Genomic DNA, 20,237 nt, shown 5'->3' with positions numbered 1-20,237 from the left:
AAATGCAGTCCTAGGTGTGATCCCTGCATAACTTTAATCAAAACAAACAACTGCGCGTAGCTCTCTATTAGAAGGCTTCGATATTAATCCTCACGGACTTTGCCTCGAAGCTATGAGCAATATCATCTTTCTAGGAATATTGGCATCCAGCACCCTACGGGCTTTTACAGTAACATATTGGAAAATCTATAGTCATAGATTTCAAACTGTACACGTGTAAATTAAAAATTTATAACACCCCCGACAAGTGAAGGTTACAGTAACTAGAAAAGAGCTGATAACTTTCAAACGGCTGAACCGATTTTCTTGGATTATAGCTAAGAACACTCTCGATCAAGCCACCTTTCAAGGCAAAAAAACTAAATTGAAATCGGTTCATTAGTTTAGGAGCTACGATGCTACAGACACACACGTCAAACTTATAACAACCCTCTTTTTGGGTCGGGGGTTAAAAAGGAACAATATTGAAGCAAACCTACCTGGTGTAGTGGTGAGTTCTGTGGTCCTGTCGAGGTCCTGGATTCGATTCCTGACAGGTGCAATTTGGGGATTTATAATTTTTACATTGTCTCTGGTCTGGTCTGGTGGGAGGTTTCGACCGTGACTAGTTACTACCCTACTGGAAAAGCCGTGCCCCCAAGCGTTTTAAGGTGCCCACGCACTCGAACTGAACTGCAGCTGAACTGCGCGTCCGCGTCGCGTCTGCGCCCCGCACGATATTCTCTCCAGCCGCGCTTGAACTGACTGACTGGAGAGAGTATCGTGCGGGGCGCTGACGCGACGCGCACTTCAGCTGCAATTCAGTTCAAGTGCGTGGGCACCTTTAACGTACCGATGCCGCTTATAAAAACCAATCAGCGGTAGGTACGGGTTTAATGATATTTTCATACCCCTTCCAAGCTAGCCCGCTTCCATCATAGATTGCATCATCACTTATCACCAGGTGAGATCGCAGTCAAGGATAAAAAAACACAAATGAGTAAAATCTGAGCTTAGTTTGGTACAAAAAATAAATGGGTCCGTCAGTTTTGTTGTTAAAAGAATTGAGATACAATAAGCGGATGCCAAGTTGCGAAGATGAAAAATATTTTTCATTTTGATGCCAACTTATGAAACATAATAAACTTAACTTTGTTCAAAATTAGTTTAAACTTAGGTTGAGTCCACATCTGATATTTTTGGCGATCACGATTACGTATCGCATTAAGCTCATTTTTGCTATACTGTACCGTGCGTAATTCGATTGTCTATCCATCCAATCGTGTCAATATATGAGTGTAGCGATTTTGGTATGGTATCTAAATACGTTTAATTTCTATACGTTTCAGATACGCATATCTGAAACGCAGTGATAATCGTGTTTTTATGATGTTCTACTCTTATTAGATTGGTGATCACATCAGTGTACTATGTATCACTTACCAATAATAACAAATACAAAAGTGTGTTTTTTTCTTCAGTTTGTCCTTCAATCATGCCACAACGGAGCATACAGGTCAACGCGAATTTTTGCATGGATATAGTTAATTTTGAGATACTACTTTTCATTCAAAAACTGAAGAGTTCCTACGGGTTTTTTAAACCCAAATCCAAGTGAAGTGAACCCAACAGGGATGTTTATTGCTCTAGAGATTTAGGTGAGGTGTGGACCTACCTTAATATTGCTAAAACTTGGTAAGCTGGAACACACAATAATTAGACTTATTTATAAATGCCTGCTAATTTAAAATACCTTATCTTATTATTCGATTTAACTGATTGATACTACAATGTTTAAGTAAAAAGATTTAACATTTATCTCTTGTACTGAAAACCCTTTCTTCACATTTTATTACATTGAAAGAAAAGATTTGAATCCCAACTGGCAGTAAACTCTGATTCCTTTTCGTCCTAGATTTTTGTATCGGTTTTATTTGTTGAAACGCTAAAATGAAACCGACATTTATTTTGCTATTTTCAACGACCCATTAGAATCATCTAGCTTTTCAGGGTTCCGTACCCTAAGGTTGCCAAGACCCTATTACTGAGTCTCCGCTGTCCGTCCGTCCGTCTGTCTGTCTGTCAGCGGGCTGATCTTATGAACCGTAATAGGTAGAAAGTTGAAATTTTCACAGAATATGTATTTCTGACTCGTACTTGGCCGGTTTTTTAACTAAAGAGGCGCGCTTGACTGCAATTACACCAGGTCTTGTGTTCGGTTGTGATCGCACAGTGCAACAAATGTATTTTGTTCTTTCCAAAAAATACCCTACATTGCTACATAGCTTTCAAAACTTTGCAAGTCTTTCTCATAGAACAGAACACGAATATAAATGTTCTGTGATTAAACTTTTAAGAAGTTAGACGTCGATTCACTTGGAGCCACTAAAACGGCAACTCTGAAGTTTAAATGAGAATAGTTTTGAAGTGAACCGTGCGATATTCTACGCAAGTATGATATAAATAACGGTGATACTACTAGGGTTGCCAGGCCATATAAAATATAAACCAGATCATAATATACAATAAAAGGCCGAAAATTTTGCCCTAAAACCACAGTGGGTTAACAGCCAAACATACCTTTTTCCTAGCAAACATATTTTTTAAAAGATGTCATTTTATCAACAACACTTCAGAAGAATAAACAGTTTTCGAACAGTGCGTGTTACTAGGAATGACATATGGATCCAAGACATGGTCACTAATTGTAATTTTCATAAAAAGCCCAGATTCACTCATATAGGGTGATGAAAATTTTTACAATTGGGCATTGTCAGGTCTACATCTTCTAAGTAGGTATGCTCCGGTGTCGGAGCGAAATGTGCGTCGAGTGTGTTCTGGTGGATTTGTGTGGTGGTGCGTGGTGGCACTTGGGGCTTGCTTGGTGGCTGACTTTTCCTGGATGCTTAGCAGTGGGAGGGCGAGCGGTGCATGTCGCTTGCTGCATGTCGTACCATACAGATTTACCTCTTCCAGCGGGTTATAGCAAATTAAGGTTTTTATTCCTTGGAGAACGACGATGACAATACGTTTTAAAAAATGGAAATACAGATACAGAATCTCCTGGCAACCCTTCATACGACCTTACCTGTTAAAATATGTCATAATCACGCTGCGTTCACTTTTGTAAACGTTACCGTCGCGTGCCGCTACTGTAAATATATAAAAAAAAGCTGACTCACAGAAAAACTAGACAGCACCTACTACCTATCAACAGATAGAATTTTTTTTTGTGTGGAGGAGGAAAGTCCTCATGGATACCGTCTGGCATGCCCGACTCCATTGCAGGTGTTTCGCAGTGACCTGCGGACTAAAAACCTCCTCCACTCTTCGGTGTCTCCGCTCACGGCTTCCCGGAATTGCACGAAGCATTGCGTCAGGATATATTGCGTTAGAATATAACACATAATAATTTATCAATGGATAAATCCGTCGTCTGCGCTGGTACACAACGCAACATTAAAACTGATCATCAAGATATTTGTCAAAATTTTAGGGTAAAGGTATGCCTATAATATCTTCGGCGGGGAGGGGCAACGCACGCACAACAGACGGAAACGTTTAAGTGCGGAAACCAGCCCAGAGAGAAGAAGAAGAAGAAGAAGATGCCTATAATATAATATTATATTTTTATCTAAGAGCTGGGACACACCAAACGCGTATGCAGCACGTACACGTGACCACGCGCGTAGTGACGCGCGTGAATCCATAGACATGACAGCACACATTACGTCTACGCGAACGTTCACGTCACGCAAGCGGTATGCCATATCTCATACAGTTCCATACATTAGTAGACGTAGCGCGTACCATGACGTTCATGGTACGCGCTACGTCTACGCTTACGTTCGCGCTGCATACGCGTTTGGTGTGTCCCGGCTTTAACTCGAAACTGCAAAAGTTTGACAAGTGAATTCATCGATGTCTCAAAACTTCTACTGGTAATTTGGATGACCAAATACTATGTGGAAGTGTATGAATAGAGTTATCATCAAGGCATTCAGTGTGTGACGCGGAATTGAGTTTGTTGGCAAGTTAGGTACTTTCCAATAATTTATTGGCTGCATTGGATATACGCTTGGGAATATACGGACGTCGGATAAGACTGAAAAGATTGACGAGTAACTATTAGGAATAATAAATATATTTAGATAATATATTGTTGACTAGCTTATGGCCACGACTTTGTCCGCGTAGACTTACAAATTTCAAACCTCTATTTTACCTCCTTTGGGGTTTAAAGTTAAAAAATTAAGCGTGTCTGGTAGGATAAAGTGTCTGGCAATGCATGACGTGTTTTATAATGCTATTCCGAAGAAAATATAAAAAAATTAGACTTTATTCTTTCTCTCTTTCTTCTTCTTTCTCTTTTTCTTTCTTTATTATGTTATCTCCCATAGCCACCATGATTCAAACTTCATAGTCGCTGATCATTCCTCCCTGTGTTAGGGACAATGCATTCAGGTACAGGTAAAATCTGTAGGTCTACAGATTTTTAGCTTTTATAAAATAAGCATGAGCTGGCTCTCTCTAAGGAAATAATAAAGCCACTTTTCTTAACCTGTTATTACTTGATTTATTTTATGTATTACATGCTCGTGTTAGGTTAAACAATGGTTCCCGATCACGTCACCTTACGTGATAAAAAGTGCTAAATATCACAACTGCTAACGCAAAGGTAAAACCGCTTCGTTAGAAAGTTATGAGAGTGTGTTTCAAGCTTATGCCAATTTATTGCCTACCCAATTAAAGCCTGAGTTATAAGTAGTACGCGACAGGTTGAGATTGCAATCGGAGTATGAAGCGGGGGGACGACCCGCACACTTGCACGTCACACGCGCTCACCCGCAGCGGGTTAGAGCGGGGTTACACGATGCGTTGCGGCGGCGCGGCGGTGCGGCGCCAGAGCGGTGTCGCTGCGTCGTTTTACATAAAAAACATCTCCGGCGCCGCACCGGACTTGCAACCACCGAGACGAGGCTGGGAGGGTTGAATGCGTTGCGACGTCGGAGCGGCACCGCTCAGTTGTTTACGAATACATACATATATGGTGTAAACGAACGCTGCTACGGCGCCGCTGCGACATAACAACGTTGTGGCGCCGCACCGCTCGTGTGCCCGTTGGTACGGTTAAATCTTTGCGGTGCGGTGCCGCAACGCATCGTGTGCCCCCGGCCTTAGCGCAGAGACTGTGCGGGTGTGCGGGGCGTTCCCACCCCGGTTGGATTTCAACCTGGCGCACACCCTTGGGTGCTTAGTGACATTGGAAATAAGAAGCTAAATTATCAAAATGATATTGTGCAGTAAAATTGTTTTGTAATAATACACTTACTTACCTACTTAATGTTAAGAAGATTTCAAAAAATAAAAAGATACCCATTTTTCGATGATTATTTATTAATGTTTAATTGTTCTTTGGCAATTATAATAATTATACAGTCAATAATAATATTATGTACACATTTTACAACGAAATAAATTGACAATAATATTTCACGAACAACAAATAAACAGACGATAAAAAAATAAGACATATCTCTCGAAACCCTAAAATCACCCATTACTTAATTACTTTATTTTATAAAGGACATGGTAAAATAAGAACCATTTGCGCTTTATTATTTAGTGTTCCTGGAGTACTGTTAACTGAAACATTTTCTACCTCAGATCAATAAAGTAATAATAATAATAATTATTATTATTATAACAATGAATTATGGAGACTAAAGTAAGGCGTTCACGTATAATTCTTTGACATATTATGGAAATTGTACCATACCGTACCGTGAAATTTTTTGACATAATTATTATGGAGATTGTTTAAAGCCGCAGGCATTCGTTTTCGATTTTGTACGGAAATGTTTAGGGAAATCGCGTGATTAAAATAGGACTAACTATTATGGTGATATATTAAAAGATTTAAATACAAGCTTTTTTTCTCCATATTCATATAATATGCTGGCCGTGGAGATTATTTTACTTTTGAAAAATATACCTACTTAATACATAATATTATATTAATATCTACATACAATACATAAATCTTTATTTTTATAATTTACTAAATATAATTTATTCTATATTTTGCATAAAGAGGTACCAAAGGTTTTAAGTATATTATTTCAGTTTGAAATATTTTAATTTTATAATTTCTTATACCCAAAGATAATAATTATTATTTGTACAAGATTCGTGACACTTTTGACTTTAAAAAATATACTCTCTCAAAGTTACAAAATATATTATCTTATATTTATTAAGTAGGTATTCAAACTTTCATAATATAAATTGGTGCAAATTTACAATGCATACAAAATATTTTTGGCAAGAGATCCATAACCGTAATACTAATTACCTATATTAATTATATACTGTATAATAAATACCTCACATTATTATGGAGGTAAATACATAATAAGTTATTATACTAACAGTTCTTTACACAAACTACGTAGGTATTATATTATGTAAAGAAGTCTGTATTCGTTTATTTATACAGATTCACGCTACACTTACTTTTGTAACAGTGAATTTGATCGTTGAGAAAAATACTGGTTTTTTCTTTTTTTTCTTTTATTAAAGCTAAGCGTATTGTCAATAAACCTAGATATATTTTATGTATCTTTAAATTATGTGCGCGAGTTCATTCGCGTTCATTTAGGGTTTTTAAAATCTCATGGGATCTATATGATTTTCTTGGATAAGAAGTAGTCTATGTTTATGCTATCTTTGTAGGTACCGCAAGATCTGTAACAGACAGACACATACACTTTCGTATAATATTACTTAGAATGGATTTAATATGTAGGTAGATAGGCAAGTTTGTTGCTGCTATTACAATAACAACGCCAGCAAAACGGCACCACTACCACTAGCGAGTTTTGCAATTAGAGTTAGCCTGGCTTGCATTGTAATGCTATTCACGAGTCGCCTGTGATTGTCCGTTGACGGTACTATGTCAGAAGCCTTTCAGCAAGTTCTAACAACAACTGTACTAACTAACCGTCTGAACCATTGCCAGTGACATCGAAGCTTAGTTTTATTACAAGTTCCCTAACTGTCGTGAACTACGCCGTTGGTCTCTAAGCACGGTTAAAGGTTTGAACGTTTTGCCATTCGTGAAGTGTAGCGTGCATCAGTTTACAGCATGACGTCGGACGTCAGCTCGGGCTGACGTCAGTCGCGTAGCGGCAGCGTGACGTGGTGCGTGCGGCGCGTGTCCTGTGAGCGTGATATGCTGTTGCCGCGAGTGCGGTTTAATATCTGCAAATAAAAAAAGAATTTATGAGGCTCTATAGATCTACGGTAATAAGGAGTAGACTGAAAACCGGCAGGTCGACAGCTCAAATTCACGATGCACGATTGACGTACCTACTTCCTGAGTTCCTTATTTACTTCCAAGTTCCAGATTTTTACGTTCCAAGATTACGATTAGTGAGCGGTGCTCATTGATATAACTATATGACTTATGCGAGTAGCTTTCAAAATCGTTTAGTTTGGTAAAAAATATCAATTTTGCAATAAATTAACGTATTACCAAGCGTAAATTCGTGTTGTTCACAATTACCTACGCATCCCTCTTGAGTATAATATCCTGCCCGCTAATGTTGATTGTAATAGCATGCTCTCACGCGCAACTTAGAGTGACCATGGAGAGTACGTACCTACACTTGAGGGCCTATTCTGAAATAACTAGCAAATTGTATTACCATAGCAACAGAATGCGACCGCCTCGCATGAGTGGAACTCAGGAGGTCCGAGTGTTCGGTGAAGTCGGAGTGCGACCGCGCGGTTCTCCAGATGTGTTGCTTGCGCTGTGTGCCGCACCAGAACCAGTGGTATGGACACGCAGATAGACAGACAACAAAATTATCCTATAAGGGTTCATTTTTCCTTTTGAGGTACAAAACCCTAAAAAATGACAAAAAGTATTACCATAGCAACAGAATGCGACCGCCTCGCATGAGTGGAACTCAGGAGGTCCGAGTGTCCGGTGGAGTCGGAGCGCGACCGCGCGGTTCCCCGGACGTGTCGCTTGCGCTGCGTGCCGCACCAGAACCAGCGGTACGGGGGCACTCGTCTGAAATTATTGAGGAAACCTGTTGAAAAATCTCATCCTAGAATATCCTAGAAGCTGTTCTAACGTTTAAACTATCGTGAGTGATGTCCATTATTCTAAACAAAAGCCTGACTAATTTCGGAACCCATGAATCTCATTAGAGCAGAGGCCCTTTGAAAAAGAACTCCGGATGGGTTTACGGTTGCTCTACATAGTTGAAATTCAGAAACTCGTACGAAGCCATTCGCTTGCTCATTTCTAATACGCATTGATAGAATATGGAATGCACACCCGGCTTCCGTTTTTCCCAAAAGAAACCTTCAAAAGAAGAGTTGTACATCATTCAGGCACGTCCCATCTTATGCTGTATCATCACTTACTTTTTAGTGTGATTGCAGTCAAGTGTATGCCTTTATCGTTGAAGTTAAAAAATAAGGTTTCAGTGTGGTTTCAGCACCAAATTTAAGTTGTTGCAACTTACTTTAGACTAGCATAAATGTGTGGAGAAAACATGCAGCATATCAAAGGGTTTGCAGCGGAGTTCAACGGTGCGAGGCTCTGTATGAGGGTCGCGATGGCAATATTCATCTGTGTCGTTGGTATCTGGTGATATACTTGGAGTAGGTCGAACACGATGTACGGTGACCAGCAGAGTACGAACACTGGAAATGAAAAAGAGCTTGATTAAAAATAATATTGTCAGCCTCCCTGGCGTAGTGGTGGTCTTATAAGTGGGAGGTGCCGAGTTCGATTCCCGGCAAGGCAGTTTGGTAATTTATATTTTCTAAATAGTCTCTGGTCTGGTGGGTATTTTCTAAATAGTCTCTGGTCTGGTGGGGGGCTACGGCCGTGGCTAAATACCACCCTACCAGCAAAGCCGTACCACCAAGCGATTTAGCGTTCCGGTGCGATGCCGCGTAGAAAACCAACTAGGGGTATGGGCTTTAATGAAACTGTCATAATTCTTCAGGTTAGCCCGCTACTATTTATTTACTACTTTACTATTTATATTATTTATACAAGTTAGCCCTTAACCGCAATCTCATCTGGTGGTAAGTAATGATGCAGTCTAAGATGAAAGTGGGTTAACCCGAAAGAGGTGCGGCAGTTTTTATTAAAACCATACCCGTTTGGTTTCTACACGGCATCGTACCGGAACGCTAAATCGCTTGGCGGTACGCCTTTGCTGGTAGGGTTGTAACTAGCCACGACTATAGCCTCCCACCAGACAAAATATAAAAAAATAAAGACAAGAGGAGTTTCTATGTTCAATAGAAGTTTTCATTACCGAAAATATGCAGAAGTTTCAACAAATTATGACGTGCATAGTGTTATATTAGATGAAATGTAGGTATATTACCCACTAATGATCAACAAAATATGTTATAAGGCCACGCAAAATTAGATATTTAATTAGGCTGAAATAAAATGTCGGTAATATAGCATATATACATAGATAATAATAATAAATTATTTATTATCATTATTACCACATTGGATGTGCTCCTAATTTTTTTACCGGCGTAGGCGTTGACATTAGTGAAAAGGAGAATGAGTATAATAAACATGCTGTCAAATTAGCAGATGTATTTAATGTATCGCCATGATTTAGCAATTATACAGTAGGGTAAAGAAATCCTTATTCGCCGCTTAAGTTATGAATTTCAGTGCCAGAAATATACCAGTACCACCCACATCAAGAGCAGTCGTAAAATGCGACTGTTATTATCATCCACCCATGCTTTTGAGACAATGTCATCACTCTCATTTTCTGTATTGAGTTATCACTGCCACAGTCCAGTGGTCGGCATATTCGACTGCGCATGACAAAGTCAAGGAGCAACCGCCGAGTTTCTTGCTGGTTTTTCTCGGTAGGAAAGGAATTCCGAACCAGTGGTAGATGATTTTGACGATTCAAAAGTACTTGTAAAAGTCTAATTGAATAAAAATAATTTGAATTTGAGTTTGATTGCGAAATAACGAATTTAGAACCCCGTGGAGGCGCAATAGTAGAAAAGTACTAGCCCGGTGCTAGCTACTCAAAATTCCTCATATTCATGGGATACCCAAGATGAAATTTACCATGGATGGATCTAAAGTAAGGCTACTATGGAAATATCCTTACGAGTGTACGAGAAAGATGAAGGAGGATTGCAGGCGGATAGTCAAGCCAAATGATAACAACGTCTAATCTACAATCAGTCAGCAAAAGTGTAGCGCTTAAAAACAACCCAACTGTATGATTGTTAAACTGTACTTCCAGTCAGGAAGTTGAGGTTAACGTCTACGAAATCTATAAATATGTTTGATCTTGAACCGGATTGAGGCCGGTCGTTGTGTGAAATGCTCCGCCAGAACGTTGTTCGCTGAATTCGTTACATCAGGCCGTTTGATATATCTACAGATGAAAGATTTTTATTTTTAATCTATTATTTCTTTCGTTTTAAATCTGTCATAACATGGTTAATGCTTTTCAGTTTATTTATGTTAACAATTAACATATAGAAAAGAAAGTCAAAATAGATCTGCATACTTTTCTAGAAGTAACTTTCCAATTATTTAAAGTCAAATAACATGATAATAATAATTATGTGCGTTGCCGTTTAGTAAATCTATCATGCAGTACCTACATGGTACCTACCTGTACGTAAATTACGCGACAGGTCGAGAAGACAATTGTATACGGTTGTATACGGGGTCTCCCCTAGCCACATACCCCACATGAGGCTAGGGGAGACCCCGTATACAACCGCACGTCCCCCACCTACCCCGCACCAGGTTTACGAGGAGAGGGTGTGCGGGGTGTCTACACCCAGATTGCCATCGCTGTCGCATACTATAGGTGGGTCACTTGAATGAGATGGCTCGTGGGGTAGGGCGAATATAACGGGAGAGTGCATCAACTAATTCAATGTTGAATTAGTTGATTTAAATGACAACTCCTGCAACCCAACCCTACCTAACGAGCCGTTTCAGTCAAGTTAACGAGTAATAAATAGGGTGGTCGCATCAGGTCGCATAATGTTGTAACTTGTAACCTTGCAAATTAAAGTAACGGCGCGTTCCCACTATGTTATCACCGTAATTTATTGTTGTAACGTTTCAGAAAAGAGTTGTGGACGACAGTAAATGTCGTCCTATGTATGGACATCCATTCAAATATACAAGACATAATGCTGTAAATCACACGACTATTTCTTATCGTGTTTCAACTAGGTAATTCTGTAACGACTAATTCTTGTTTCCACGACAGAGTGGAAACGCGCCCTAACTCGGCTTTCATGTTTTTAATGTGAAAACTCAAAGCACTGGTAAATGATTCAACTCTTGATGTAGGTATACAGAATACATTGTATAATAATCTTCTCAATTAACGATTCGTAAACAAGAATTTCCTACTCACCGAAAACAATAACAAAAGTCATTTTGACGCTTTTGATTTTGGCTCTCGGTATCAATCCTCTAGAACTGGCGCGCCTTGAATCTGGGTCGCATTCCACCTGCCCTGAAAAGAGAGAAAGTTTATTTTAAACGTTTTTATTGTAATTCTTCAAGTTCCTGGCATGCCGGCGTACATTCTCGTGGCTCTTTCTACTATTCGTCTATCAATCATGGGTTTGCATTAGCGGGTTGGCTGTTTATATTCGATTTCAAAAATGTATTATTATTATAAACTAACTGGTGATTTCTTCCATTTGGATTTAGGAATCATGTGGGAACTGTTTGATTTTTTGGGATAAAGTGTTGCTTATATCCCTTTTCAGGATGCGAGCTATCTGTGTACCAAATAGGTGATGCCCTTGGCTTCGTCCACGAGGATTTAGGTTTTTAAAAATCCCGTAGGATCTCTTGGATGTAAATCGCGTTCATCACCATTGCTTTGCTCTTAGTACATATTTCAGGCAGCACTATACCCGCGTAGCAAACAGCAATGTACGTGGGCAGCACTAGGCTAAGTATAGGCTGACAAAGACCTGACAAGACATGATCCAAAACACTGGAAAAGGATCAACTTACCAGCTCTCATCTTCCCTTTCTTATTGTTTATCGGCGGTTTATGACCACCTATGTGTACATGATGATATGTTTTGGAACATATAATCAGTACTATAACAGTGTAGCAAGCGACAATGGCTTGCGCGAATAACCTAGGGTAACATAAAGGGTGACAAAGACCTAACAAGACATAATCCAAAACACTGGAGAAGTCAAAGTCAAAGTCAAAATCATTTATTCAAAGTAGGTACAATTGTACTCCTTTTGATGGTCGAAATTGTTAAACTTGTACGATGTAGTGGTGATAATTAATTACGTTACTTAAAACTAAAGCTACGAGGAAGGATCAACGTACCAGCTCTCATCTTCCCTCTCTTATTGTTCATGGGCGGGCTCATAACCACCGCTTTGCTCTTGGTCCATATAGTCAGCACTATAACCGCGTAGCAGCCAGCGATGGTCAACGCGGGGAGCACGAAGATCATGATTGACACTAACGTCATCCAGATCTGCCATCCGCTCGCTGTTCCTAAGTCTATCCAGCATTGAAGCTGTCCTGAAATAAGGAGACATTTTACGTTAAAGATATGCTTGTCTTTTGGTTATGGGATATCTGTGATCTTTACTCCTATGATAAAATATTCAAATTCAAATTCAAATTATTTTTTATAAAAGGTGTTAAGTGATGTCCGATATATCCCCGCATGCTGAGGTTAGGACCGATGTGTAGATGTACCAAAAAATAGTGAGCCTCATAGCGTGATACCCGTAGGACATTGGAGGATTTAAGTTAAACTCCAATGTGACAACCCTGCAAACAGCTGATCTCGAAAATGAAGTCGTAAGAACTTCTGTGAACCCGAAGGACTGTTTGAACACATGGGTAGATAGTGGTTTGAAAGTTTCTCATATTTTCTCATGTTATGTGAATGGATTTATCAAATATGCTATGCTATGCTATACTTAAATATACACAATTTTGAAGCTCTTATCACTGCATTTCTGTTATATTTTATGAACTCCCAATAATAATAATTTGGTATTACTTCGGTAAATATTCGGTTTAGTTAGTTATGTTATTTTTTTGGGCTCAAAATTTATATCTAGATAAAAGTCAAAACTATTTAAAAATGAACGTTATTTTCGAAAATACAAAATCAAGACTATGTACGCTGAATGCTGTTTCGTAATCCTGATTGCATATCAAGGTGTATTTGCGAAAACTCGAAAAAAGGTATATAAGTACCTAGTAGATCCGATTCAACTTACCTTGTACTTCCTTTATCTCGTACAACACAAGTATCGGAATAGAGAACACCGTGCTTATAACCCAGGCTGCAACAATGAGAGCCCTCGCTCGGTTCCCTGAAAAAAAAAATAAGATTTTTATTAAATTTTTTTTTTTTATTACTGCTCTATGAGTAGACATTGACTCGACTCTGCAGGTGATTATTTATTTTATTTTTTTCGTCCTTCTATTTTTATTTATATTATCATGTATTAGTTATTATGTAACTACGCCACTATGCATCGCGGAGGCAGATTAGCTTAGTAGCTACAGTGAATTATCAGCATAGTGTCAAATGAACAAGTGTAAATTAAAAATTTATAACACCCCCGACGATCCAAAGTATTTGAGTTTTCCAAAACATCATTTTCAAATAAATAATTATGTATGTAGGCAACGTCCATCTTGACAGCTTGACATTTGTCTATTGACATAATATTATGAACCTAACGGTTATATAACCTTCTTTTCTACAAGAAAACTAGAAAAGAGCTTATAACTCTTAAACGGCTGAACCAATTTTTTTAGATTATAGCTAAGAACACTCTCGATCAAGCCACCTTTCAAACAAAAAAAAACTAAATTAAAATCGGTTCATTCGTTTAGGCGCTACGATGCCACAGACAGATACACAGATACACAGACACACAGATACACAGATACATACGTCAAACTTATAACACTCCTCTTTTTGGGTCGGGGGTTAAAAATACAGTCTGACTTCACTTTCACACTGAGGCTTACAGTGAGCCAGCTCACTCTTGAAGGAAATTCTATAAAAAAAATATTTCCTCAAAAGTAGGAAATTCATGCTCGAGAATCACCAGACGATAATTTTTGCTGCCTATTGTTCCCTTCAGGAAATTTCCACCTAACGAGTAAGAGGCTTAAAACCCACAAGGCTACTGCAATGGCTTTGTTCACATCGTATTCGGAATAAAAGCTATTCTATGTCTATTTGGGATTTGGACTACGTGAGTGAGGTTTCGTGCAGATAAGGGATTGATATGTGGCTGCAGATTAATTAAGCCTTTTGCCAACTGTTTAATGTTAGTAAATAAAATTATTGTCTATGTAAATTAGAAATTGTTTAAGATTGAGGCCACACGATGCGTTTCCTGATGTTTCGATTGATGCTGTGGATTTGAGTATTGGGTACCACACGGACATTTTGTTGCCGCTCCGGCAAAAAGTATGGCGTTGCAATACGTTGCGTTGCGTTGCGTTGTGGGAGAGGTGGTGCGCCACCCCTCCCCACTTCGTCTCTCGGGTCCCAAACTGTCCGTAGCGAGTGCGGTGCGGTGCCGTCCGACGCCGTTATAACGCATCATGTGGCACGGTATAGTGCCCGGCAAAGAACTTGGGCACTAACCCAATTGGCTGGTGAATGGCGGGTGCACGCGATTGGTTGTTCAGTCGGTGCAAGTGCACGCGATTGGTTGATATGTTGACTTTCGCTTCCCGGATTCACCAACTTTCTCGCACTACGCTGCTTCAAATCCAAGTTGTTTGCTTGGCACTAAACAGTGATTTCTATGTATGATGACGCAGCGGCACCGCTAAGGCGCCGTACCGCCAACGCAACGCATCGTGTGGCTTCACTCTAAACAGCAGTGTCGGCAAAACTGAAGATTGTTTGAAATTTCGCAGCCTCGCTTCCGACGCTAACGCAGTGACGTAATGAAACTTCATGCTATATTTTTAACATATCTATGGTGGTTTTTTACGGAAATTTTTTTCGCAACTTCGGATTAGAGTATTTATTTTGCGCTCACTGTACCTATTAAAACTTCGTTAAAGACTAAAGTACAGCTGTGTAATGATAGTTGTACTTACCCACTTGTATTTACATAAGGCAAGTAAGTACGTTAATTTACTCCAAAAGTTCTCGTCATTGTAATGATTTAAAGGACCTCGTTGTTGTTTATTACCAGCTTTATTCCTACTATTTAGAGCAAAGTCTTGTTAAAATGTCCTGATTCAAGGAAACTTTCTCTTAAAATACGGCCTTAAAAACATAGGTAGGTACTAATTTTGCGATGTTTGTGTCTTAATTAATAAAAGTTTAATGAAGTTCGCGTAATTAGAGCTTTTTCAGGCTAATATTAACGTTATCATGTAAATTATGAATAAACTAGCTTTTGCGTACGACATCGTCCTTGTGATCGATCTATAGGGACTATAAATGTGGCGATAATAACCTACCCCCCACATATACCTATACAAACTAGCAGATTAACAAAATATAGCAAGGTACTAACTACCTCTTTATTCATTTTCGGTGAAGATTGACGATGTATACTCGACGAAGGGAAAATCATCAGGTTAGCAGTCTATGTGTGTTCGTATCTTTGTTTATTCACATGTTCCCTCTAATACCCCAACTACTCATTAGATTTTGATAAATGAGGTTAAGCCACGTTTCTAAATTAATTCATTACTTTATGACAAATCCACCTAAGTATATCTTATATTATTTATTACTAGCTGATGCCCGCGACTTCGTTTCTGTGGATAAAGATTTTTAAAAATTCCGTGGGAATCCATTGATTTTCCGGGATAAAAAGTAGCCATAATCTATCCTCATTCCTTTCAGCCAAATCGGTCCAGTAGTTTTTGAAAGAGTAACAAGCAACCGTCCACACATACATACAAACATACTTTCGTGTAAAATTTATAACATTAGTAGTATTGTAATGGTAATAAACGAAAATATGCTATGATTTTTTAAAGGTATAACGAGTTTCAAAAAATCCATAGTTTAAAAATACTTACAACTTCGGGAAAAATTCATAGGGTTGGTAATGGCATCGCATCTGTCGATACTGAGGGCTACCAGCACGTAGGTCGACGCGTACATCACTACGGCCTGTGAAGAAAAGACATTAAATAAAATCCATACTACTATTATAAATGCGAAAGTGTGTCTGTGTGCCTGTCTGTCTGTCCGTCTGCTACGTTTTCACGGCTCAACCGCTGAACGGATTTTGATGTTTCGTAAAGAGTTAGCTTACATCGCAGGGACGGACATAGGCTACTTTTTATCCCGGAAAATCAGAGTTCCTACAGGATACTTAAGGGTTTATCCGTCTAACCGATTTACATGAAATTTGGTAAGAGGTAGCTTACGCCCCGGAAATTGACTTCGGCAACTTTTTATCCCGGAAAAGCAAAGAGTTCCCACGGGATTATTAATATAATCTAAATATACGCGGACGGAATCGGGGGCATCATCAAGTAATTAATAATAAAGATGACGCCCAACTTCTTGATCGCTATGAACGGCTCTGATTTATTATCTACTTACACAGTATTTTAATTATAATCATTTAATTTAAGAGTCAATATTGTGTGAACGTATCCCACGTAAAACTTACCCATTATGTGATAAATGGATAGGTGTCATGGTCCTCAAAAAAGACGTATACGACGAAAAGGGAGATAAGAAGCTGAGTGTCTCACTTTTTAGAACCATCCATTTTTATCTCCAGAGAAAAACACCGACCAAGTGCGAGTCAGACACCGAGAGTTCCGTACTTGGGTTTTTTTCCGATATTTTGCACGATAAATCAAAATCTATTAAGCATAATAATAAATAAACATCTGTTTTAGAATGTACAGATAAAACCCTTTCATATGATACCCCACTTGTTATAGTTCCGTTTTTCCTTTTTAGGTACGGAACCCTACATAGGGACCCTTATAATACACTGCGTTGTCTGTTGGGTCTGTCAAGACCCGTCAATGGAATAAAAACCTATAAGGTACTTTCCGTTGACCCAGTATCATAAAGGCAAGCAAACTCTTATAGCACAAGTGAAGGGGAAAATCCGAAGACCATTAACATAACTTCACAAAAGAAAATTAAAAAGTGTTATATATTATACAATGGTACGGAACCCTTCGTGTGTTAGTCTGACTCGCACTTCATCGGTTTTTCTTTGCATATAGGATACCAAAATAATTTTGTCTAACGACCGTATCTGTGGTTCAATTAGTAAGATGAGGATGACAAAGTATGGCATCATTCATCTTGTTGTTGTACCTGTAGGAATTTGATGAATTTGCACAGGAACTCGCCCACCAGCCACGCAATGGTGATCTTCTGTACTATGTCCACGAACACGTATATTAGGCCGACAAATAAATCTGAAAGAAAAAAATCTATATATATAGCTGAAAGAGGTGAATGATTGACTGATACTGATTGATCTATCAACGCACAACACAAACTTAGTGGATTGGGTATGGAGATAGTAATCATGAATCATGAAGTAGACATGTGCTAAGAAAGGATTTTTAAAAGTTCATCCCCGTGGGTAAAATAGGGGTTTGAAATTTGTGTATAATCTACGCGGACAAATTTGCGAGCATAAGCTAGTTAAAATATTACCTATCACCATCAACATGATCAACACATTGCCGTTCACTACTGCGCACAGGTGTTCTCTCAGGGTTTAGGTCATAGTCCATCAAGATGGTCAAGTGTGGATTAATATGACCAATTACATAATATTATTAATGTAAGTATAGTGATAATATTAAATATTGACAATATTATAGAGACTCTGAGGTAGAATAAAACGCACGTATAACTCTGACAACACGTCTAAAGTGCGTGCCCGGATCAAACTCATTCTCTTTCTGAGAAGAGATACCTTCATGATCTATAGTTGGCTAGTATACATATATGTTGGTTAGTATATATGTATAAGTATTTATAAGTGGGAAGGTATAATAAGCGGATTTTCAAGCGAATATTTTTATTTTTTTTAAGGCTCACTTACAGCTACTTACACTAATACATTAAAAATAACATTTTGTCTAAAAGAATAGGCCGCTTTAGTGGACGTCAGGCCTAAGCTTGAGACTATTTCCGCACAGCTATAATTATTAACTCAACCCACGCGTGTGGTATGGTGTAACGGTGTAACCTTTCAATTTTATTTTCCGATACATTTTTGTTTGTGTTTACGCTAAACCTTTTGTGCCTTTTGGTAATAATTAGGTAGGTATAAAGGTAATAATTATGGGTCTTTATTACGACACTGACAGAGCGAACTAGAGTGAGGGAACTCTCGGTTTGATCCTGAATCGACATATGTCGAAATATTAAGTAATGATGATGTGAAATCAAAGAAAATAAGGCTATCTTAGGGCTACCTACGTCAAAATAGGTATACAATAATATTTGACACCTGCCCTATATACCCTGGATTAACACATAGGCTACGTTTTATCAAGGAAAATCAAAGAGGTCCCATAGAATTTAAAAAACCTATAAGTAGGTATCTACGCGAACGAAGTCGCGGCTTCAGCTAGTACCTATTATATATTTTGAAAACTTCTTTAAAAAGATACGTTTCTATTCCGTGAATAATAAAAATGGCCGCGCCGTACTGACAGACATTACTCTAAACAAATCATTTCTGAATTTCATGTCTAGACTGAAAAATTCTGTAATTTCTTTACATTATTTTGATTGAGCATTCCACCTTTCAATTGTCAATTTTCCCAAAAAAACTCCGTAATTAGGTCAAACAAAAAATGTTTTTCTGTATTACAAAAATAAATCATAAATTCTATTTTCACGAAGCACCTATAAAATACTTAAAATATATACTAGTTACATGAAAATAGTTTTTCGTGACACTTTTCATACATATTCTAGCTAGTTGACTCTTACAAATAGTTTATTTGATGGGGCATGATGGGGTTTAATATTTCTTCCGGTCATGTTTTAAGAGGGGTCTCTCCGTCACTCTCTCCATACGAACGTAGTTCGTCTCTCATTGGAATACTAACCAATCATACTAAATGGAATTTTGTATAAACGCTCCGGGAACTAATATCTACGCCTGTGGTTTTCCAAATTTCCGTTAAAATATTCGGTTTCAAAGTTACGCGGTCTTAAAAATTCACATACAAATCTTTGAGCCCCTGTAATTTTAAAACTACATATTTTAGGAAAATCTTCACCACCACAGGCACAGATATTAGTTTCTAGAATATGTCTGCAAAATTTCATAGACTTTGGTTGCTTATTATTCAAATGAAATTGGGGCTACGATTGTATGGAGCAAGTGACGGAGAGAGCCCTGTTAAAACGTATTGAGAATGATCAAAACAAATCACATCACACTATCACACTTCACATCACATCACACTAATATTATAAACGAGAAAGTTTGTATGTGTGTGTGTGTGTGTGTGTGTGTGTGTGTGTGTGTGTGTGTGTGTGTGTGTGTGTGTGTGTGTGTGTGTATGTTTGTTACTCCTTCACGCAAAAACTACTGGACGGATTGGGCTGAAATTTAGATTGAAGATAGATTATACCCTGGATTCACATAGGCTACATTTCCTTATAACGGAAAATCAAAGAGTTCCCACGGGAATTTTAAAAAACCTTCATCCACGCGAACGAAGTCGCAGGTATCAGCTAGTAAATCATAAGTACTACCACGCAGTGACTATCCTGAGTTCCTTACAAAGTACGTTGAATAGATTTAAACACAAAGCATGTTTTCATTAAGTAAGAGCTATAAATGGAAACCATCAGCACAGGGATCAAAATAAATCGTGCATGCGTACATCGATAGTGAATCGCGTAAACCCATGTTGTTTACAATCTACTCGTAACAAGAGGTTTTTGTACGGAAAATATGGATAGCAATATGTTATTCTGTAAGCCTTATTACAGTGTAATAATAACCAGATTTGCGCGAAGTTAGGTACAAGAAAGGCCGGCTTGTTTTTGTTTAGTTTATTATATGCGCTGCTTTGATTCAACGCGTGACTAGAAAAGTAACACATAAACTAGATAGTTTTTTGGCAATATTTTGAAAAGTATTATAAGTAGAATTTTAGAATTACAGTAACACATAAACGGGATAGTTTTTTGAAATTATTTAAATG

General features: G+C 38.4%; 1 protein-coding gene across 1 annotated transcript in view; it reads right to left on the bottom strand.

The window, feature by feature from the left end:
* Positions 1 to 7,000: 7,000 nt before the first annotated feature.
* LOC123866687 (cardioacceleratory peptide receptor) overlaps positions 7,001 to 20,237 on the bottom strand; it is a 117,712-nt gene continuing 104,475 nt past the window's right edge. Inside the window, exons 4-11 of the mRNA XM_045908366.1 lie at positions 17,368 to 17,471; positions 16,098 to 16,191; positions 13,304 to 13,399; positions 12,390 to 12,590; positions 11,442 to 11,543; positions 8,520 to 8,700; positions 7,915 to 8,059; positions 7,001 to 7,242 (exon numbers count right to left, since the gene is read on the bottom strand). Coding sequence (XP_045764322.1) covers positions 7,156 to 7,242; positions 7,915 to 8,059; positions 8,520 to 8,700; positions 11,442 to 11,543; positions 12,390 to 12,590; positions 13,304 to 13,399; positions 16,098 to 16,191; positions 17,368 to 17,471 — 1,010 coding nt within the window. The 3' untranslated portion in view covers positions 7,001 to 7,155. The remainder of the gene's footprint in view (positions 7,243 to 7,914; positions 8,060 to 8,519; positions 8,701 to 11,441; positions 11,544 to 12,389; positions 12,591 to 13,303; positions 13,400 to 16,097; positions 16,192 to 17,367; positions 17,472 to 20,237) is intronic.

Source organism: Maniola jurtina, chromosome 7, assembly GCF_905333055.1.
Source record: "Maniola jurtina chromosome 7, ilManJurt1.1, whole genome shotgun sequence".
NCBI lineage: Eukaryota > Metazoa > Arthropoda > Insecta > Lepidoptera > Nymphalidae > Maniola > Maniola jurtina.
This window is presented reverse-complemented; position numbering and strand designations above follow the sequence as displayed.